This window comes from Hemicordylus capensis, chromosome 17 (assembly GCF_027244095.1).
Source record: "Hemicordylus capensis ecotype Gifberg chromosome 17, rHemCap1.1.pri, whole genome shotgun sequence".
Taxonomy (NCBI): domain Eukaryota; kingdom Metazoa; phylum Chordata; class Lepidosauria; order Squamata; family Cordylidae; genus Hemicordylus; species Hemicordylus capensis.
The window spans coordinates 8,673,003-8,696,485 of record NC_069673.1 but is presented as its reverse complement, the minus strand read 5'-3'; the positions used below and the strand labels follow the sequence as shown (position 1 = coordinate 8,696,485).

Here is a 23,483-nt window from a genome sequence, read left to right as displayed (position 1 = left end):
AAGGGGTTTAGACAGATTCATGGAGGACAGGTCTATCAAGGGCTACTAGTCTGAGGGCTATAGTTCACCTCTCAATACCAGTTGCAGGGGAGCAACAGCAGGAGAGAGAGCAAGCCCTAAGCTCTTGCCTGTGGGCTTCCCAGAGACATCTGGTGGGCCACTGTGGGAAACAGGATGCTGAGCTAGATGGGCCCTGGGCCTGATCCAGCAGGGCTGCTCTTCTGTAGATTATATCATTTCCCCAATGCTACATATTTAGTTTCATTGATATGATTTCCTGTCATTCATGTTTTGTCTTAGATTGTAAATGTCTTCGATTATAGAACTACACTGGAATAAGATGTTGTTGTTTTTTTTAATTGCATGGTTAGTGTATAGTTTGTTGTTTTATTATTGTTTGATCTTATTGTTTGTTGTTGGCTCGATCTTAGAGATCCCAGTACGCATTGTTGATCTGTCTTTTAGCACTCTGTCAGCTACACCACATTGACGCCATGCAGTACTAGTTCAGTTCGGTTTATTTATGGTTGCTGACCAGAGATATATATACATACAGCTCAAACAGCAACAATAGCTAATCCAGCTATTTGTAGACGTTATGGAGTCCAGCTATACAGATACACTCTTACTTAGAATTCAAATGGCCATATATATATGGCCATTGTGTCCATGTGTGTATTGCAGTAAATGTCAGAAACTCAGTGAATGTTGAACATTTACCAGTAATTTTTAAGATGTTAGGCGGTAAGAAAGAAATGCCGGGAAATTCTGACATTCCCCAATAAACCACAAGGGCCTTGAGAGTACCCCATGAACAAATTTAAATAAAGTTATTTCTAACATCTCAAAAACATCTCAGGAGCCTTCAATGAATTATGGGTTTTCACCCACACTTTTTTTCCCTCCCCCTTTTCCAGGGATTACAAGGCCCAAAGGTGAGTATTCTGGAGCATTGCGAACAAAATTGCTGCTTGCATCCGAACTATGCCAGCTTGGAAAACAGATGCTTGCAAAGCTCACTTGGTCAGGCAAATGCAATGTTAAATGATGTATGTACAAAAACTTAGCACCCGGTTTGGGTGCCGGGTTACAGCAGAAAGACACCTAAGAGAAATCAGATGGAACAAAATGCCAGCCAAACAAATGCACGAAAGAGAGAATGAATACAATGAAATATCAGGGTGGTGGTAGAAGAAAATACCATGACATTTTGCCAAGGCTGTATCCATAGCAGGGACGAAGCCTACTCAGGATGAACTAGACAGACAGACTAGAACCGCCCTGAGCCATTTTTGGAGGGGCGGTATATAAATAAAATAAAATAAAATAAAACAATGAATGAATAAACTAGGTGATCTAAAGCCCATGGTCAAGATGACGTTTTTTAAAAAAGCAAGAACAAAACTGGTTGGATTCCTCTCCACTGGGTTGTTCCTCTGAATGCTTCAAACTCTACTGTTGGTTTGAGCATCAGAAAGCCATTTCCCCCGCATTTTGGACACTTTCTGTTGTTGTTGATGTTTTCTCATTGTTTTATTCCAGGGGTTTTCAAAACTGGGTCCCGACCCCCCCCATGCTGCTGGGCTAAAACTCCCTCATGCCCCACCCCAGTGTGGCTGAGGATTCTATAGTTTGTTTGGGTTTTTTTTAATTATTTATATCCCATCTCTCCAGCACACTGCTGCTTGGGACAGCTTACGAGAACACAATAAAATATAGCAAACCACGATGAAAAAAACCCACAATGAAACCGTGAGGCAACAGAATCACAATGAAATGCAAGATACAAGAAAAGACAGCAGCAGATAAAATAGCAATTAGGCAAGATAAAATAGCAGGCAGGATTGAAAAACCAGTTAAAAGCAGCAACTTGATCACAGCCAGTTGTTTAAAAGGCTTTTTTTTAGAAGATGGGTTTTGAGGTTCTTTTTAAATCAAGGATGGGGTTATGGGAGTTGTAGTCCCAACAGCATTTGGGGACTCAAGTTTGAATCTCTGTTTTATTGACTATCTATCTATCTATCTATCTATCTATCTATCTATCTATCTATCTATCTATTTCTGTTAGACAATTAAGTAACATCTGTCTGTCTGTCTATCTCTCTGTCTGTTTTAGACAATTAATTAACAACTATCTATCTATCAGTTAGACAATTAACTATTATCTGTCTCTCTGCCTAAGTGTTTTATCTATCTGTCTGTCTATCTTTTAGACAATTAACTAATTATCTATCTCTCTATGTATCTATCAGACAACTAATGTCTATCTATCAAACAATTAACTAGACTAACGTCTGTCTGTCTATCTGTCTAATTAACTAACATCTGTCTCTGTCTATCTAGCTATATGTCTTGTCTTGTCTGTCTGTCTATCAATTAGACCATTAACTAATGTCTGTCTTTCTGTCAGACCATTAACTAAACTAATTTATTTATTTATTTATTTCTTTCTTTCTTTCTTTCTTTCTTTCTTTCTTTCTTTCTTTCTTTATGTCTGTCTATCTATCTATCTAGCTATCTGTCTTTCTATCTGTCCATCTGTCTGTCTGTCTCAGGTGTGGCCACCCTGAGAACTCCAGCTATTGCTGGACTACAACTCCCATCATCCCCTGACACAATTGTGTCTGAGGATGATGGGCCCTGTAGTCCAACAGCAGCTGGGGAGCCTCAGGTTGGCCACCTCTGGTCTATCCTTCCTTCCATTGTTGGTATCTAAGGCATTTAACAGGGTAGCAGACCAAGCCGTAAAAACATCAGACGCAGAGCATTGCTGAGCAGGACTGAGCACGTAAGAGCAGTATTAAAAGTTAACGCAAGGAGGGAAAACAAGGGGGAGAAGAGGGGACATATATACGCATGCACAGAGCAAGTCAAATTACAGTGCCCAACAAAAGTCCGAATAAGGAGGACAGACTTCTCCTGATGCCTGGAAGATAACGACAACGGTGCCAGGCTGATGGTGTCTTCATTCTTGTGGCGACTCCCACCGCTCTTTCGCCTTGGATGTGCGGGGAAGGGGGTTAGGATTTGCCCATGGCTCTTCCACCTAGAAGCTAGATCCCGACAGAGAAGCCCTCTTCCTTCGTTTCTCTGCATGGTGGTCCTTGATTCTCCTTGCTCATGAAGCTGCTCCATTATCCCAAGTCAGAACTTGGGTCTGCCTAGCTCAGTACTATCTCCACTGACAGGCAGTGGTTCGGGCACAAGGGTCTTTCCCAGCCCTACCTGGAGGTGCCGGGGATCGAACAAGTGAAAAGCGGGCACTCTACCACTGAGCTGCAGCCGCCTCTGTGTCAGTGCTGGCCACCTGAACCTTTTGACAAGGACCACACTCAGTGTGTGTGCTTGGAAGAGGTGAAATTCACCAGCCTGCGTCCCACATGCCCCTGCTATTCAAATGTGATGTAATAAGTCAAAAGGCCACTTCTAGATCATCTCTGATCCTTCTCTTCCCCAGGGTACCCCAGGACCTCAAGGACCCCCTGGACCTCCAGTAAGTATTTAAAAAGAAAAATAAGGCTCACATCACTGTGGCCTGACTCTCAGTGCAATGGTTAACCTGTTTCTGGAGCTGTGCCATGTTCCCTCTAACAAAAAATTCCCAGCTGTGGTTGACTACAACTCCCAGAATCCCCTAACAAAAGCCATTGCAGCCAGGGATTCTGGGAGTTGTAGTCAACAACACCGGGGAATCCCTGTTACAGGGAATGCTGGAGCTATGCTATTTCCAACTCCAGGTGGGGGCTCAGATGATCGAATGCTCCTGCATACAAAAAGGAATTTTCCTCTGCTTAGAAAACTAGCTTGTCAAGGAGAAAAGATTTCTCCCTGATATGCTAGTTTTCTATGTGCAGGGAGCAGCTTTTTTTTAAAAAAAAAATCAGAGCAGCATTCAAGCTCCTAACCCTCTACTTGGATTTGGAAGTGATATAATCCAAACAGTGCTTCACTGACTCAGTGAGAACCAGACTTGTGTTCCTGCTGTCTCAGAAGACTTTTGGGAATTGCATGTTGTTAGTGAAGTAGGAGACAAAATGGGAAATAAAACTCCTGAAGGGCTGCAAATTGGAATTAACAAACGTGTACTCTGTTGTGGTGCTTTCATTCCAACCATATCGGGTGCAGAATGTCCCCCCACCTGGGCATCCATGCTTCTTTCTCTGCCACCCACACAAACGGAAGTTGAAGTGATGCAGAATTCTGCAAAATTGCAGCTATCGAATTAGCACCACGATGAAGTTGTCCAGGCAAAAATGAGTGAATTACAGAGATTTACAAAGGGTACCCCAAGGTCAGGATTTCAGTAGCCCTGGAGTGGAATTTGGAAGTTGGGTTTCCAAACGTTTAGCAAGGAGAAGAAATAAATACTCCCCTCTCTGCACCCAGCTGTCTCCCAAAGGACATACTTATTTATTTTTTTGCACAATTGATTGCCTCTTGGTTTTGCAGGGTCCACCGGGAATTCCAGCTACATTAGTAAGTTCTCTGAGACTTTATTCTGTTTATAATTTTGTATGCTTATGGGGACCACTGAAAGAAAAGATGTGGACTGTGGGAGGCTATGTCATATATGTCTAGATTAGCAGACTTTCAATTTTCTTTTAAAGGATTGCCTTATAATGCAGCCATTACGGTTATCTAGTCTAGAGCACAATATCAATCTCCTTTTTTGGAAACCAAAACCCTTAAGGTTGAGTTTATAGACTTCTTTGTTCCAAGGAAATCTCACCACAAGGTGGGAATTCTCCCAAGGAATGAGGGGGGTGGACGTGTGTTTATTTTAAAAGCCTCTGTTGTGCTTATCTCCAAAAGGGCCCAAAGCAAATCACAATAAAAAGCCAAAACCATTTTATTATTCTCCAAGAATACAATTAAGCACATTATCCAACAATACGATATGCAACAGCAGCACAGAAAAATGCTTGCACCCATTACATCTGGGAGAGTATGAATACGATGAATATTTATATCTTCACCCATGCTTTTAGTTAAACACTGCTTTAATAGTATTTAACATTGTTTTAAAATATTGTTTTAAACATTTCAAATCGTTGTAACATCTTAACTTTTTCTGTTGCCATTTATTTTGCTTTGTGGTAAACCGCCCCAGGACGTATGTTTTGGGTGGTATAAAAATATGTTAAATAAATAAATAGACCACTTTTCAACAAACGTCCCCAAAGCAGTTTACTTAGGTATAAATAAAATGGCTCCCTATCCCCAAAGGACTCACAATCTAAAGAAGAAACGTAAGAGAGACACCAGCAACAGCCACTGGAGGGATGCTGTGCTGGGGGTGGAGAGGGACAGTTGCTATCCAGGGTGGACCCTGCTTAGCAAAGGGGGAAAAATTTGTGCTTGCTACCGCAAGGCCAGCTCTTCCTTCCTTCCTGCTTGCTCTAGGACATTGGTTCCCAACCCGGGGTGTGTGTGCACCAACTGTTGCTGAACTGCAACTCGCATCACCCCCCAGGGATGATGGGAGTTGTAGTTCAGCAACGTCTGGCAGCCCCCAAGTTGGGGACCACGGATCTAGGGAGAAAAACCTCCTGACTGTCCCAGTACTATCAGGTTGGTGTCCATCACCAACAATCCCTTTCCGAGGTGCCCCCCACATCTCTGGAATCAGGACTGGGAGTTAACAAGAGTTTGTTTACTCTGTCCCGAGCGCTTTTCCAGATTAACCCCTACCACAGTGTCACCACGGATCTGCTACGTGTGCTTCCGTAGTTCCCGTGTTGAGACGCCACAACCCCTGCACTGACGGCAAGGTGCCAACCACATTTCTGACACCTTCTTTCAGATCTCATCCTTGAGTTACGGTGCTACAACGTTGCACGTCCGTTGCATGAAAATAGCTGTATTTTCCCGTTGCAGGGAGTTTGAGGTTCCGGGGAATCGTTTTGAATACGATCCTGCCAAGTCAAAGCATTTCACCCCTGTGGTAGCGTGTAATCTGGAAAACACCCTGGTTTACTGTGTGGCGATCGTTGCAGTTTTACTGCCATGTTCTTGTTTTATTTGTCGAGAATAAGGGATGAAAAGAAGACGTATGCCAAATAAATAAAGAAGACGTTTGCCAAATAAATAAATGAATGTTGGGTTTCTGGGGTCTTAGGAAGAGACTATCTTAACTCTACATTTCCCCCTACTCTCAAGCAGCAGCAAGATGGCTTTGGTGCTGCTTTCCAGGCAGTGATGAGTTCCAACACTGTGTTCAAATCCGAGGTATGTCACAGGCAGCTTATCATCATTATTATTATTTTTGGAAGACTCATTTGAACTTTTCCAGCACAAACCTCATTGAAATGAACTGGACTTGCAGACAGTATCCCCTCTAATTTTTTTCATCTGTATGCAGAATGGGTTTTGTTCTGGGCGGCAGTATCAAGGCAGTGTGTGCACACCTGCATTCAGAGTGGGGTTTTCCTGATTCAACTTGAGCAGGATCTAAAATCAACTGAGCATACATGAAACACCATGTTTGTGTGAGCATACGCATGTACATGCCTTAGAGGGAACACTGCTTGCAGAACAGTATATTGATGAGTTCCATCCATCCGTTCATGGATTCTCTCTCTCTCCTCCCCATCTCTTTCCTTCTGGGCAGGGTTATCAATATTCAGACCTTCCAGTGCTGGACCAGGGAGGGGAGATCTTTAAGACTCTGCACTACCTCAGCACCCTCATCCAGAGCATCAAAAGACCCCTGGGAACCAAGGAAAACCCTGCCCGCATCTGCAGAGACCTCATGAACTGTGAACAGAAGATGCAAGACGGTAGGCAGGCAAACCTCTTCCTGGGCGTGCCTCAAATACAGGGCATCATCGGGACTGGAGTGATGCTTTTGCGCTCCATATTGAGGTCATCCCGAGTGCAGACCCCATTCCCATCTGCCAACACATACACAGAACAGAGGAAGCTGCCATATACTGAGTCAGACCTTTGGGCCATCTAGCTCAGGATTGTCTACACAGACTGGCAGCGGCTTCTTTAAGGTTGCAGGCAGGAATCTCTCTCAGCCCTATCTTGGAGATGCCGCCAGGGAGGGAACTTGGGAACTTCTGCATGCAAGTGTGCAGGCGCTCTTCCCAGAGCGGCCCCATCCCCTGAGCGGGGAATATCTTCCAGTGCTCTCACACATGTAGTCTCCCATTCAAATGCAAACCAGGGCAGACCCTGCTTAGCTAAGGGGACAAGTCATGCTTGCAACCACAAGACCAGCTCTCCTCCAGTCCTAGTAAACTCAAGTTTGCAGTTCACGGTCCTGGTGAACTCAAGCAAGTTCTTGATAGAGACAGCATCAGACGCCCTGAGTGGGGCAGCCCTCACTCTCCGCTTCTCTCTCATGCCATGTTCCTCCTTTCCCTCAGGCATGTACTGGATTGACCCGAATCTTGGCTGTTCTTCAGACAGTGTCCAAGTCACCTGCAACTTCACCCAAGGAGGACAGACTTGCCTCAACCCCATCACTGCCTCGAAGGTATGCTGGTGTGATGAGCAGTGGTGTAATATCCTAGAGGATACCATGGGAAGCCCATACGCATGGGGACAGGCTCTCCCTACCCCATGCCTGCCGAAAAGCTGGGTGCCACTCTCTGCCCCCTTGGGGTGCCCACCAGTCAACCTGGGTAGCCACCCTAGCAAGCACATTCGAGTACATTCCCTGGAATCGACGGGATGCTTAACTTCTTGTAACAGGACCCCCCAAATGATTGCATTTATTGAAGTGAGGGGTGTGGTCGTGGGGATGGGCGTGGCCATGGGACGCGTCTGTGTGTGTTTGTGTGTGTGCGTTTGTGGCTATGGCAGCTTTCATGGAGAGTGCCTGCACTTCTGAATTTGCAACTGCATCTCTGGTCGTCAGCCAGAGATGCCAGTAGGGTGTGACTTGGGTGGGTTGCCCGCCAGATGCTTAAAGAAGCAGATGAAAGGCTCCTGTGTCCTTGGCCAGTGGTTCCGGGGTGAGGCCATCTTGATCGTTCCTCCCTGGAACTGCTGATAAAGGACATTTCTAGATTTCCCTTGTATAGGCTGCAAAATGGTGTGCAGGATCTGCTGCTGTCGCGCTTCAGATGGTTAAGAGTTGCTGGCTTTTAGTCATCTTGGGTGAACTGGGGGATTGGGGCAGCCCAAGTGTGGTTAAAGACGTTGTGCAAATAGAGTGAATGCAACCAATGTTTGAGAAAGTACACCAGAGCGGTGTAGTGGTGAGCGTGTTGGAGTAGGACCAGGAAGACTCGAGTTCAAATCCCTGCTCAGCCGTGACACTTGCTGGGTGACCCTGGACCGGTCACTTCTCTCTCACCTACCTCACAGGGTTGTTGTGAGGAGAAACTTAACCATGTGCACTGCTCTGGGATCCTTGGAGGAAGAGTAGGATAGAAATGTAAAAGGAAAAATAATACATAAACAAAAGGGAAACCGCCTAACCATGCCTGCATATTACTCGGCCCACCCTGGAGGTGAAGGCTAGACTGCTCCCTTCCAGCCTTCCCGCTGACTTGCATTTCCCTTGAACCAGGTGGATTTCGACATCGGAAGAGTGCAAATGAATTTCCTTCATCTCCTGAGCTCCGAAGTGGTTCAGAACATCACCTTCCACTGCCTGAACACACCCGTCTGGCAGGAAGGACCGTTGGAGAAAGCTGTGCGTTTCAAGGCCTGGAATGGGCAGACGTTTGAAGCAGGAGGACAGCTCAGGCCCGAAGTGGTGGTGAACGACTGCAAGGTATGGAAACATCAAAGCTATCTGATTAAGCGCCTCAGGAGGAGGAGTGGGAGGGCTGGCGGGGGAGGCTCTGGCCCCACTGGTAGGGCTGCGTTGAACGGTTTTCTGTCATTTTAGGGACTTTCTCCCTTTCTATGGGTTATTATTCTGTTTTCCCTTTGCACGCTTCTGTAATGCAACAGCGCCCTCTGCAGCCAGTCTGTGTGCATTGCAGACAATTGGAATTGACTACAAGGGCTGAAACAAGACAGGCGGCAAGAGAGAGCTGCAATTGGCCATCTCCCTTTTCGTTGTTCTCCCTTTAAAGGGAGCAGTGGTGCTGGGAGGGGAGATGCTGAACCCTTTCCTCCCACACCATGGGAGGAGAGCTAGTCTTGTGGTAGCAAGCATGAGCTGTCTCCTTCGCTAAGCAGGGTCTGCCCTGGTTTGCATTTGAATGGGAGACTATATTGGACACTGTAAGATATTCCCCTTAGGGGATGGAGCCACTCTGGGAAGAACACCTGCATGCTTTTTTATGCAGAAGGTCCCAGATTCCCTCCCTGGCATCTCCAGGATAGGGCTGAGGGAGACTCCTGCCTGTAACCTTGGAGAAGCTCACTGCCTTCAGACGTAACACCGAACTGCGGGTTCAGTGGACCCACGGTTCCGCACCCCTCCTCCCTGCCCTCTCCCTTCTGCTTTCAGGCGAAAGCTGTCTCTCAGCAGTCACGCTGACTGCAGAGAGGAGATGGATCTGGCCCCATTCCTTCTAACAGGGATTCTAACAGGGATTCCCAGGTGCTGTTCACTACAACTCCCAGCATCCCCAGTTGCAGTGGCCTTTGGCTGGGAATTATGAGAGTTGTAGTCAGCCACACCTGGGAATCCCTGCTAGAGGGGTACACTGGAACTGGCTACCTGGGTTTCCTTCTTGAATGAAGGACAGCCCTGGCAGCCAGAGTGAGGGAGGAGCATCCTCCCTCAACTCTGGTTCCAAGAGGGCAAAACTGCGGTGTCAGCGTTCGGATGTAACGCTGGCACCATAGAAATTGAGTTTATGGTTGCATGAGCTCAATACTGAGTGAGATGGACCAGTGGTCTGATTCAGTAGAAGGCAGCTTTCTATGTCCCTAGGTTCTCCCGCTAAGTTACCTCCCTTGCAAGCTCCTGCTAATCCTTCTGGGAGAGAGCAATGCAAGTCTTCATGTCTGTATTACATATCACGCCCCTGCCCCAACTTCATGAAGAGCAGCTTCATATAAGCTGCTCTTTAGGGCCTTCTAAATCAAAGGATTTAGATGGCCCTGGAGAGGGGGAGGGTTAAGCAACCCTCCCTCATTGCTAGTAGTTTAACGTTTTTAACGTTCAAACAAAGCAAAGCAAAACGCTGGGACATCAACTCACACATATGAGCCTGGCTGAGTCAGACACACGGTCCGTCTAGCGGCCCCACACCCAAAGTGGAAAGCCAGAAACTCACAAGCAGAGAGACGGAAGCTAGAGCCATTCTTGATGTTATCCCTCCCTTGCTCTATGGAGTTCAGGGTGGAAGAGGAACAGAGGAAGCTGCCCTATACCGAGTCAGACCACTGGTCTATCTAGCTCAGTATTGTCTTCATAGACTGGCAGCAGCTTCTCCAAAGTTGCAGGCAGGAGTCTCTCTCAGCCCTCTCTTGGAGATGCTGCCGGGCAGGGAACTAGGAACCTTCTGCTCTTCCCAGAGTGACCCCATCGCCTAAGGGGAATATCTTCCAAGGCTCACACACATCAAGTCTCCCACTCACATGTAACCAGGGCAAGACCCTGCTTAGCTAAGGGGGACAAGTTATGCTTGCTACCACATGACCAGCTATCCTATACATATGGGTACATTATCATATACCACATGCTGTATGATTCTACCCCCACAACAACCTTGCAAGGTAAGCTAGTGGAGTGAGGTAGGTCTCCTAGTGAGCATCATGGCAGAGTGAGGGTTTGAACCCTCGTCTCAGCCCAACCCTCTAACCGTGCTATCTGGACAAAGTGGTGAATCTCTTAATATTTAGCAGGCGGAGAGCAACTGGCCCTATCCATCCCCAGCACAGCATCCCTGCAGTGGTTGTTGCTGGTTGCTTTTTAGACTATGAGCCCTTTGGGGACAGGGGCCTGTCAATCAATATTTTATTACAGTCACAGACCAAGAATAATAACTACATACAGAAGCCCAGCAAAATAACCCATCAAGGTGGTAATAGTTAAACATCAACATAGATAATCTGAGGGAATCCTCTTACTTACTTTTCTATGGTTCTGAGAACTCTTTGAGAAGAAGCATACAGTCTAAATGTCCGTTCCTGATAATCACCACTACTGTGCCACCCTGGCTCTGCAAGGATAACGTTGCTCGCCCAGAAACTGGTGCTGGAAGGCATCAAGTCTTTCAACCTGCAAGTTTAGCTTGGCTGTTGTGACTTGAGTTCAAATCCCTGCTCAGCCATAAGATAAAACTCACTGGGTGACTCTGGGCCAGACACTTTTTCCTCTCGGCCTAAACTGCCTCACGGGATTGTTGTGAGGATAATCGTAACCATGCCCACCACTCTGGGCTCCTTGGAGGAAGAGCGGGATAAAAATGTAGTCAACAAATAAACAGTAAAATAAGGGAATATCATGCCAGGTTCAGTCTTTAAAAGCTACCTAATGGAGCAGAGGGGAAATGACTTGACTAGCAAGCCAGAGGTTGCTGGTTCGAATCCCTGCTGGTATGTTTCCCAGACTATGGGAAACACCTCTATCGGGCAGCAGCGATATAGGAAGATACTGAAAGGCATCATCTCATACTGCACAGGAGTAGGCAATGGTAGACCCCTCCTGGATTCTACCAAAGACAACCACGAGTTGACACCGACTCGAAGGCACAACTTTACCTTTACCTTTTCAGCCTTTAAGAAAACCACAGAGGAAACCAAGGTGCTCACAACCCTTAATTCTTTTTTGTGACACTCTTGTGCTGTTGGTTGTAGGGGAAGTGCAAGGGATCATTGAACAAAAGCAGAGCTGGGCAACTTTGGCCCCCGAGCTATATATGCTGTTTTTGAACTACAGCTCCCATCATCCCCAGCCATAGTGGCCAGTAGTTGAGAAGCATGGGAATTGTAGTCCAACATCTGCAGGGAGGAAATTGTAGTCCAGCATCTTCCAGCGTGGGAATTGTGGCCCAACATCTGCAGGAGGGAATTGTGGTCCAGCATCTTCCAGTGTGGGAATTGTAGTCCAACATTTGCAGCCCTGCACAAAAGCAATGATTGCAATGTAGCATATTCATTCATTCATTCATTCATTCATTCATTCATTCATTCATTCTCTCTCCCTTCCTCCTGCCTTCCTTTGCATTCAGATCCAAGACGGAAAATGGCATCAGACTCTCTTTACGTTCCGGACGCAGGACCTGCACCAACTGCCCATTGTCGGCGTCCACAACCTTCCGCCATCCGAGCCAGGGAAGCAGTATTTCCTCGAGGTCGGACCCGTGTGTTTCCTCTAAGTGGGGATTCAGCAGTGCTTTAAGCTTTGGCTTCTTTACTTTTGGGGATGCTGCATTTTTGAGCGGAGCTCGTTCCATGCCCGTCCCTCTGAGGCACAGAGGGCTAAGCCTTTTACTGTTTGGACCACAATGCTCGGTGAAATCGTACGGAACTCTTGGTCTGTCAAGACTCTCGTTCTCCGGCATGGGGACCAGGAGAGAGCGTTGGCTCCGGTAGAGACGCGACTTAATTCACAGGAAGCTTAGGAAGTTGAAGTGGAGGCCAGTTGTCCCGAACAATCCTACACCCAAAGATATTGTTTCCCCTTCAGCCAAAGAAATGCTACACAAGATCTTGTAAACCAGCCCACATTGTCGTGTTACCAAATTGTGGCTTTCTGGGATGGCGTCTAACAGGCAGGGCTTTGTGGGAAGAGATAGGACGGAGACTTGGAAATACGGATTTGCAAAACTGTTCTCAGCTGCTGCTTGTTCTGGAACAGGAAGCATTTTGATGTGCAATATTAGAGAGAGAGAGAATATATATTTTATTTAAGGCAAAAATAAAAATAAAACCAAAATCCTTCTTCCCTTTGGGAGAGCAAAACATCCCTTTTCGCGTGTGCAAACGAGGAGGGGAGAACCCAAAGTAGGTAAGAAGTGAGAAGAGATTGGTGCTAAATAGAAAAGAGAGAGAGAGGGAGAGAAAGAGAGGGCGGGCGGGCTTGTTTAATTTGATTCTACCTCTCACTGTGAAATACCTGGTGCTCTTTTATTTTTTAAGGAAAGAAATGTGTTATTTTATATATGACTAAAACTATTTAAGGTTCTAAGAGGTGCTACGGTGTCTCATCACAAGCCCACTTAACCCTCAGCCTTGGTGAGTTCTCTTTAAAACGAGAGCAGGCGGGGAGGAGAGCTGTGATCTTCAGCGAAACAACTACAAATGGACTTTTAACTTAAAAGTGCATTAAATATTCTGTGGGGGTTTTATGTGTTCTTTGGAATCCAGGTTTCGTGAACAGTCCTTTGTCATGGGTGTGTAACATAGTGTGTCCTTTAGGAAATGTCTTTTTCTATTTTGTTTTTAAGCAAGAGTCAAGCTTACAAGAAACACATTTCTCTGCTTTTATAAATATATATATATACATGTGTGCGCGTGTGTGCGCATGTCTGTATAACTTACTCACCAAAGCATTAGATTGCAGTGGGAACCATGACGAGACAGAGAGAGAGAGAGAGAAAACACTAATTGGTGTTAACTTTTGTTCTTTCAATAGTTTGGTTCCATTTTTATGTCGACTCTGAGTCTATTGACTCCGGGTCTGTTCTCCATGCCAGTTCTTGTATTTGTGGCAACCTCTGATGCTGAAAATCCAACAACTCTTTCAACCACAGCAGTGAAAAGTCGACCCACATCTTTGGGGTCCATCTGTCAAGACCGATGTCAGAGGTACCTTGCCGTTTCTTCACCCAGTCGGTCTTGGAAGGGTTTTTGTTTTTTTGTTTTGTTCTGTTCTGTTTGGTTTTGTTCTGTCTTGTAGAAATCTAGACTCTGTATGTAAATTTGGAGTTTAAAAAAAGAGGAGGATTAATATTATGGTAATCGTTTTATTCTATATAAGGAATGTAATATTAATGTAATCGGTGGCCGTACTGTATTGAACGCTTTGGTGCCTGTTTTGGATTTCTGTGTTTCGTAAAATATATGTGAGTCTTAATCTATGTGTATTCTTTTGAGGGGGGGAAACCTGTCTTCAGTTTGGTTTTAACTGAGCTAAAACATTACAAGAAGCTGTCTTGTACCTTCCACCAGTACCTTCATCTTTCCCTTCTGATCTCGTGCTTTTCTGGAATACTTCAGCCTACCCAAGCAAGGCCTTGTCATTCAACCCATCAACTCTTCAAAGTTGTTGTTGTCCTGAAGAGCCTTCTTGGTGAAATGATCAGTCTCTGCTTCTGCTCTGTGGCTTTTTTGTCCCTCTGGTGGCTCATCTTTGTGTTTTCTCCCACCCCTCTCTTGACCTCTGAGTGACATACAAAGTCAGTGGCTTCGTATGTCTTCATGCAATGGATGCTCCCTTTTGTTCACAATCACTTCCTTTCCTTAAAAAAAAAAATAACTTTAAAAATAAATATTTAAAGCTGAGGCAGTGAAACAGAACTTCTGTGGTGTTTGTTTCTTGGGCGTTGCCTCGGAGAGTGTGAAGCGACAATCACCAGCAGTGACTCTGAACATGTGCAGAGTTCTTTTTCACCCCTTAGTAATAGCGGGGGACCTTGTAAGCCAGAAGGTATGGCTTCCAGGTAGCCTATTTTTTGCAGGGCAGAGAGAATGGCAAGGCAGAACCAGCAGGAAGAGATGGAAGATCTTGCCGGCTGAGCCCAAGGAGGGCATAGATCCAAGGCTTTTTTAAAATGTGCAACCGGTCACAAAATGTGCACTTAAAAAAAAAAAAGTGCAGTTGTAGTAGCACTGTTCAAGTCATACAGAAAGTTGTATCCGTGTGTTGTCTACGCTTCCATATTTATCACCCCATTACTGTTTCTTGCCACAAGCAACAAGCTGGCTTCCCAGTAGATCTTGAGCCTCGTGCAACTCCTGTGGGTTCTCATGAAGGGAGACAGGGCAGCCACATATGGCCTTGGAGGGTGGCCACAGCTGATATTTTATTGTCAGACCCAAATGCACCCCAGAAGCACTGCATGCTTGTGCCAGACCCAATGCGGTTGGTTTCCAGAGCAAATGCTAGCACAGTAGGTGGCTTTTTGCTTTCTAATGGGAGCAAGCTGTGTGTGTGTGTGTGTGTGTGTGTGTGTGTGTGTGTGTGTGTGTGATCAGTCAGGGTGGGTGGGGGTGAGGGGTGTTCCCTCTTCAAAGGTCTGCAAGTGAGGGACAGAATATTAAATCTCATTGTTTTCCAGAGGATTGCGTCATTGCCAGGAATAATTGGACCGGTCTCCCCAGTTCTGGTCTTGGAAATCTGGGGGTGATCTCGGGAGTGCCGTTTACAAGGTTCACAATTCAACTGAAATTTGAACACATTGCCTTGGTGGAGAAAGGAAGGTACCTCTGGAGTCGTGCAGGGTAGGAAGGATTTCTCAGTGCTGGGAATAATATTAGATCTCTCTTATACTGAAGCAGTTCCAGGATTTGATCGTAGTAAAGTTTTAGGCACCTTTCCCCATCAGAAGCAGATAGAGCTGTGACTGTCTTGAGGGAGAATGCTTCCAGCAGATACATCTCCTGCTCTTTTTGTTCAAGCCCTCTTTCCCCTCCACCAGTGTTCCCTCTAACAGGGATCCCCAGATGTTGTTGACTACAGCTCCCAGCATCCTCAGCTGCAATAGCCTTTGATAGGGGATTATAGGCATTGTAGTCAACAGCATCTGGGAATCCCTGCTGGGGGGAACACTGCCCTGCACCCCCTTGTCTTTGTCACTGAATTCCGTTACCTTCATGCACCTGGTTGTCTGTTAACAGCTCTCTGAGTCAGTGAACATTCCATCCCGTTGAGTTATAGTTTGGGGGAGCGTTGACCACCCAAGCTATTTTTCCTCTTCTGGTTTTTCTGAAATGGATGTGCCTGTGAGTTAGCCTGAGTCTGCCCATACTTCTGTCTTGCCTTCAGGTGGCCCCAGTTATGCGGTATTTCAAGCTCTTGGAAATAAATACAAGATTACCTAGTGGTACTCTCAAATTTTGAATAAGTTGCCCATTGGAGCTTGGTGACACCCCTCCTGCTGAGAGAGAGAGCATGAGCTCAGAGTTTCTAGCTGGAGTTAGCTGAAACAGGAGCCCCTGCGAGCTTATCCTAGTTGCTCTATGGGCCTTCTCCTGCCTTCCTTATTAGACTCCATTTTATATTCTGCTTGTATATTTGCAAATAAAGCAAATACTTAAAAGACACAGTAAGTCTCCAGCACAAAGAGAACTGCATCTAGTAGTATACTCGGCCTGTTCCCCCCCCCCCCAGTATTGGCCTAATTCACAGAATCATTCGAATCTGGGTTGAAGGTAGGTAATATTAATATTAATTTAATATGAGCATGATTGTGTGAAACCATGCCAAGGTGGTTTATGGCCCGTGATGAATCTGAGGTTCCTGCCTCGGCGTGGGTTGCATGTCGGCGATTCACAAATATGTCCCTTTTGTATGGGTGAAATGTTGGAGAGTATGCAAAACGTTGTCCTTCTTCACTGTCTCTCTGCCATATCATTTCCCCAACCCAAATCAACACCTAGAGTGCCCATGTCAGACCCTGTCAATCAGAAATGTTGCGGCAACGGGTCCTGAAGGTAAACTGAAAGGGAAAGGAAGGAATTGATGCAGAACAGCAGGGATGGAAGCCTAATACATTAACGCCCGCTGAAGAAGTGTTCTGGAGAACCTGGAAGCTTGCACATTGACTTGTGATATTTTATGTATTATTTCTTTTATTGATTTTTGCCCCACCTTTTCCTGTTGATAATAAATACAATTTAGTTGGCCCAAAGTACCATTTTAGTAGACATTACAGACATTTGGCTTCTAATTCTGTTGTTTATATGGTTCCCACTGGCCCTTTTGTGGTTTTACTGGCTGTACTGGTTTTGTTGTGATAGGTTTTTAAAATTTGTTTCTTCACTTTTATTATTGTTTCAGTTCTGATTTTCATGTTGAATGTCTTGATTGTCAACCACACCAAGCACACAGTCAGTTGGGCGGTATACACATTCCACATTTCACAAATAAATAAACTGATACCAAATACATTTTTAGTTGATCACAATAACAATAAAGGTAATTACCAGCTGGGGCTGCCCAACCCTTCAGATCAGGCCTGAAGTCTCCAAGAATGGGCAACCATCTCCAAGTCACTACTGAAAACAGTCCTGTCAATACCCGTGGTTGTGATATTGTGAAAAATATTTTGGGGTGGAGAAAGATCTCCGGGAATAGTTTGTCAGAGTGGGCAAACTTATGATCTACTCTACTTTGGTGTGTCTGTGTGTCTCTGTGTGTGTGTGTTGCTAATGGACAGCTACCTTTAATAAGTTCAATGCTATTTAATTGTATCAAATGCTAATAAAATTGCTTTTTATTAGTGCCTATCGGGTACTTTAGGGCCTTCAAACTTACTGGCCAGAAATCTGCCAGTTTAATTTCCGAGTGAGCCATTAGGTGGAATACAGCCTATATGCTGCTGTTTATATTTTCTCGATTAAAATGGCTAGAAATTTACTTTATTGAAAGAGAGAGAGAGAGGAAAATGCCGTTGGAGTGTCTGCATTTCCCCTGCCTTCAGTGGCTCTGGACCTCGGCTTGAAAGAGCTGCGGAGAAGCAGGCCTTTCCCCCAGGTGGGCCTTTTCCCGTCATAGAGTTCTACTGACGAGAGAAGCTGCACCTGGTGGGATTTTCCCTTCTATGGGCCTTTTAGAAGCTCGGCAGCCTCCTCAGAGTTGGTGGTGGCAGGTCTTCGCTTTTCCTGACCGGGAAACAAATAGCGGTGGGGAGAGCTTCACATTTCTCTCTGGCAATAACCGTGTCTGCTGAGCTCTACAGATTTGTAGGCTGGCATTGTGGAGGCCACCCTGAGCTCTTTTGTCCTTTAGCTTTCAGGGAAAGTACAGGCACTCCTAAAGGGAAAAAAATGGGTGAAGCTGCCTCCTACAGAGTCAGACCCTTGGTCCACTTAGCTCAGAGCTGACAGCACGGACCGGCAGCAGCTTTCCAGGGCTTCAGGGGAGGGCAGTGTCTCCCCCCAGCCCTGCCTGCAGTTGTCAAGGGCTGAACCTGGGACCTTGTGCGTTCAAAGCACCACTGCTCCACCACTGGGCCCTTCTTCACAAACGAAGGTGCCTTTTGCTGCGTCCCGTCTCGCTCAGGACTGTCTACACTGACCGGCAGCAGCTCTCGCAGATTTCAGATGGGGGCCCTACCCGGAAACGCCAGCCACTTAACCTGGGGCCTTCTGCAGGCCACGCACGCCCAACCCTGCTGAGCTAGGTGGTTTCGCTTAACCTCACAAAACTGGAATGTCTTGGAAGATTCTATATGTTTAAAGCCACCGCCAGCACTCCACAGCAGCAGCTCAAAAGGTTCCTGGGGCAGCCGAGAGCAGCGGAGACAGGTCTGGAGACGGTCGGCAAGGAAGAGGAGGCGACCGCGCCCTTGAAGTGAAGCCCCTCGGTTGCTTGCTTCCGTCTTCTCCTCTTTGCATCCTTGATCCAGTTGGTAGCAGCAGCAGATATATCACAAGCACACACTCTGGGTGAAGATCTGGTGACACCACAGAGGTAAGTTCTTTCGTGGCAGGGCAAAAACCGAATGGTATTAGCACCCACTGCTGATGGTAGGAGTGCTTGCTCCGGAGTCGGGCTGGGCGTAGCCTCCCGTGTTTTGCAGATGAAAACAGGGCTGTGCTTATAATAACCCCTCCTCTTTTTATAAGAAGGACCACCGCCCAGACCTACCTGTCTGCCCGCCCACCCATCAGCGACATGTCAGGCTGCAGAGGTCTCTGCTCTGGCTGCTGTGTGCTATGCCCATAGGGGTATACTCATGTGAAATAGGGGCCGTAACCCATAATTTGGCTTTTAAAAGTCAGACTCGCTGTTGGGACTACAAGCCCTATCATCCCCATCTGCAAGTGTGGCTGGGGATGATGGGAGTTGTAGTCCAATAACATCTGGAGAGCCTCAGGCCCCGTCCCTCCCACTCAATGATTTACCAGTGTTTAAAAATGGTATTGTGTCTAAAGGTTTGAGACAGGAACTCGGGAATCCTTGCTAGGCTGACTATGACCTCCAGGCTTTTTATTGCTAACCTGCCAGTCTGTGTTTTTCAGACTGGCCCCCTGGCAATCTGATCTGGTGAACATTTGTGCCTTTAAAGAAGCCTGTTCTTCAGCAAGAAATAAGCACACTGAAAACTTCCCAGAGGTTTTTTGTTTGTTTGTTTGTTTGTTTTTGGTTTTTTGCAAGGGCCTCTTTTCTGTGACTTGTCATTCCCTGCCAGAGGGGAAATTTATGCAGAAGGGGTTGGGGTGGGGAGGAAGAGAATATTGCCCCCAGAGCCAAAAAGCCAGACGTCATGTGGGGTTTGAGAACAAGGTGGTACTTGTATTTTTCCCTTCACCACAGATACGCCGGTTATTTTCCTACCCACCCAGTTCTGCTCTTCATGTACCCAACACCTGCCACCAGGGGGCAGTGATAGCATGGCTGGGAATGTGGGAAATCCTACTCTTTTGCAAAGTCTTAAAAGCAGAGCCAGACTGTGCACTTGAGGCCCTAAGCTATGTCAAAAGGTCCCGTAGCATTACAAAAACCATTATTGCAACCGAAAGGACAATGCAAACAGAAATAAAAAATTATTTTTACATAGCTACTTCGCAAAGATGCACCGAAAAACTAGCCATCTAACCAAAAAAAAAATTTTAGCTTGCAATATGCCTATTGGAAATATCTTTACATGAAAATACATGATTCCTTTGCTAGCCTTTATGAAAACTTTTAATGTACAGAAACACAGTTCGACAGTTCAACATGACTAACTGAAGAAGCAACACAACCCACACTGTTTCTTTGCATATCACATAAAATTCCTTTGTCCCTTATTTTTCAACCAATTATGTCAAAATGACTAATTGAAAATTGGTTGGGGTTTTTAAAAAATCCAGAGGCCCCTCATAATGTGAGTTTCTGGCACTATAAAACTATAAATCCAATTTTATAAATAGAATAAATGTTATTTTATATTTTTATATTATAATTTTGTAAATAGAACAGACGTGTAAAATACACTTCTTCAATATTTGTGTGTGTGTGGTATCTATAATGGCACATAATAATGCATATGTACGCACTTGTGGAATTCTCTGCCACAAGATGTGGTGACAGCCAACAACCTGGATGGCTATAAGAGGGGTTTGGATAACTTTATGGAGGAGAGGTCTATCAAGGGCTACCAGTCGGAGGGCTATAGGTCACCTCCAGCCTCAAAGGCAGGATGCCTCTGAGTCCCAGTTGCAGGAGGGAGGGCATGCCCTCAACTCCTGCCTGTAGGCTTCCAGCAGCATCCGATGGGCCACTGTGCGAAACAGGATGTTGGACTAGATGGGCTGCCTTGGGCCCAGCAGGGATGTTCTTATGTTCTTACGCACACTACCTTGAGACTGTGCTGGGGATGGAGAGGGTCAGTTGCTCTCCCTCTGCTAAATAAAAGAGAATCGCCACTTTTTAAAAGTGCCTCTTTGCTCAGTTAGCAGGGGTTATTTTTATACCTTGTCAAAATGTTGTTAGTAGGACTGCCACGCTATGAGCTGTACTAAATGCACAAGTCTGGTCATCTTCCACAGATACATTTTTCATTTACAATATCATCTGGGGGAGCAGGGGACCACAATGAGAGGGGACTAGGGGAACAGGAGATGTCACACAAGTGTATCCCCATTTTAACTTGTGAAATGCTGGAGGGAAATGTAAATCCAGGCTCTGCTAAATCCACTCAGTTCACATGCATTTTATTGGAACTGCTCAGCTGGGCTTGCAAAACGCTGGCAAGCAAAATGACTGTTTGTTCCACTTAATAGCCGAGAGAAGGCAAAATAGTATCGGCCCACCAGAGAACTGATCAGATCAATTATAACAGAGGCTTAATTGTTTGTATTGATGATTATGGTGCATTGCTGATACGCAGTAGGCTTTTGATTTTGTTCAGCACATCTCCCGGCTCATGAGAAGTCTGACAGGCGTATGTGACCTGAAAATAGGCTGTTGTACAAACTCCGTCTGTTATGTTTGGATTGAAACATTAAAATAGTCGTGAAAATGCCATGTTGGTCAATTATATAGAAAAATGAACAAGGTAGGCCACAAAAGCTTATGAAAAAGCTTTGAAAAAACATCGGTTAGTCTAAAAGGTGGTACCTTGTTCTTCTTTGGTTCCTGTTTGGGTTTTCCTGTGACTGGTCCAGGTTTTCTGGCCCTCCTCACTCTGATGAATCACCATGTTCCTCCTTTGTCCTTCTGGGTGCTGCTAAAATGAATTCTACATGAGCAGTTCAGTTGGTTCAGCTCCCAACCAGCCTCACATCTCTTTGAAAATATCTGAGCCAAAATGCTGACAAGAGAAATAACTCTTCATCTCACTTGAGGGAATAGCAGAGAGAAGGCGTCGTAGTATCACCCCAACAAAAAACTGATCAGGTCAATTATAACTGAGGTTCTTCTTGTTCGAATTGGTGATAATTGTGCACTGCTGATGTGCAGTAGGTTTTTGATTTTGTGGATGTATTGTAGCATAATCCACTTGTGGAATTCTCTGCCACAAGATGTGGTGACAGCCAACAACCTGGATGGCTTGAAGAGGGGTTTGGATAACTTCATGGAGGAGAGGTCTATCAATGGCTACTAGTCGGATGGTTATAGGCCACTTCCAGCCTCAAAGGCAGGGTGCCTCTGAGTACCAGTTGCAGGGGAGTAACTGCAAGGGAGGGCATGCCCTCAACTCCTGCCTGTAGGCTTCCAGCGGCATCTGGTGGGCCACTGTGTGAAACAGGATGCTGGTCTAGATGGACCTTCTTGGGCCTGATCCAGCAGGGCTGTTCTTATGTTCTTACGTAAACACACACACACATACACACCCCTGCAGCATACCTAGAAGATTCAGCAATTGAACACTCTATGACGACTCTGGTATCTTTTGAATGCTTCACAACAAGACTGCAAGACAAATACATTTTCTACCTTTAACCAAAAGACCAAAATAGGATCTTTGCTTTACAACAAATCGTTGTTTGTTTTAGTTAAAAGCTGCTTTTCAACAACAAAAGCAACAAATCATTCATGAAGCAGTTTATATAGGGAATTATTAACAACAACAACAACAATAACAACTGTGGCGCCTAGAATAGGATATCCAGAATTATTTAATGGAATCTTCATTTGTCCCAGGCAGCTTTGTTTCCGTTCTAAGCATGTTACTTGCAAAAGAGATGAAGAGAAGCCCATTCATACTCCACATCCACCCAGGGGCGTATTAAGCTTTTTGGATGCCTGTAGGCAAAAAAAGATATGCTGCTCCAGCTCGAGGCTGGGTGTCGGGGTGGGGGGGCAAGTTAAAAAATTTTTAAACCCTTTTAAACAGTCGGTGGGATGGTGGTGAAGATGGGGGCGGTGATCCAACAGCGCTGGTGGCAGTGAGGGGAAACTGAGGCAATAGAGGTGACAGCAAGAGCTCCTTCCGTGGGCCCACCTGCCACCCAAATGACAGCTCTGGCCATTTTGGGCCCATTTTGGGCTTCTGTGCATGTGCATTTAATTTTTTTAAAAAAATTAACTTGCCCCCAACCTCCTGAAAATTTGCTGCTGTTGTAAATCAGTTGGCACGGCTGACCTGACAGGATTTACAATCCCTTCAGCTCTACTTGTGTGAGTCAAAAGAAAGTTCTGTAGCTAAGAGAAGCAGCTTAGCTGCATGAACAAAAGCAAAGAATGACTCTCAAGAGCCGCCTCTCAAAATCTGCCGCTGTTGGCAAGTGCCTGTCTTGCCTATGCGTTAATCTGCCAGTGCATCCGCCAGGTCCATCATGAACTCCAGCAATTTTATCAGGTCCGTTGTGTGGCTCCTAAACTTTCGGACTGGCTCCTCGATCTAGCAAAAATTGGTCAAGGCCTGCGGTGAACAGCCGGCTGTTTGATTCTGGGGAGTTTGATTCTCTCCAGGACTTTGATTCTGGAGAGAGAAAGATTTGTTCAAAGAGAATCCGGCGAGCTTCTACTGCTCAGAGAATGTTAGCATGCTTGTGCAGTTCCACTCTGCCTCGGGAGCAGCCCCGCGGCGGCCGGGAGGGAAATGGTTCTCAAATGTTTGGTGGGGTTTTTTTTGCTGGACTCCTAACCGAGAGTTAGGTTGGCCAGTAATGGGAGCAGAGAGGCTCTAGCCGGCTTGCCTCCTGTTTGATTTTCTCTTCTCATTCTGAGGGCAGCTGGTCGCCACAAAGTTCTATATTTAGGTCTAACTGGTCAGCCTTCTGCAAAACTCACAAGGAAGTGGCCTAGAATCTCCCAGCAAATTTATCACACTTATCCTCTGTGTGTGTGTGTGTGTGTGTTTATAAATAGCTGTTTGGGCATGCAGAGATGCTGCTGTAGCTCTGGAAACATTCTGCTGTGATGCAGATGGGAGATGGCTTGCCTAGCTTTGGCAGTAGGTGTCTGGTAGGAGGGAGCGGTCTGGATGGGAGAGCTTCTTGTCATCGTGATTCGCCACCCAGCC

The 23,483-nt window shown here is 45.9% G+C and overlaps 1 protein-coding gene across 5 annotated transcripts in view; it reads left to right on the top strand.

Annotated features, from left to right (window-relative positions):
* LOC128339079 (collagen alpha-1(XXVII) chain-like) overlaps positions 1 to 13,939 on the top strand; it is a 285,851-nt gene extending 271,912 nt beyond the window's left edge. For 2 of the 5 annotated variants that reach the window (XM_053282602.1, XM_053282598.1), the window contains 8 exons: positions 918 to 935; positions 3,458 to 3,493; positions 4,450 to 4,476; positions 6,160 to 6,228; positions 6,611 to 6,779; positions 7,374 to 7,483; positions 8,525 to 8,731; positions 12,093 to 13,939. In XM_053282602.1, coding sequence (XP_053138577.1) covers positions 918 to 935; positions 3,458 to 3,493; positions 4,450 to 4,476; positions 6,160 to 6,228; positions 6,611 to 6,779; positions 7,374 to 7,483; positions 8,525 to 8,731; positions 12,093 to 12,239 — 783 coding nt within the window. In that variant the 3' untranslated portion in view covers positions 12,240 to 13,939. The remainder of the gene's footprint in view (positions 1 to 917; positions 936 to 3,457; positions 3,494 to 4,449; positions 4,477 to 6,159; positions 6,229 to 6,610; positions 6,780 to 7,373; positions 7,484 to 8,524; positions 8,732 to 12,092) is intronic. The other 3 variants (XM_053282599.1, XM_053282601.1, XM_053282600.1) reach the window with 3 other exon arrangements.
* Positions 13,940 to 23,483: the final 9,544 nt, after the last annotated feature.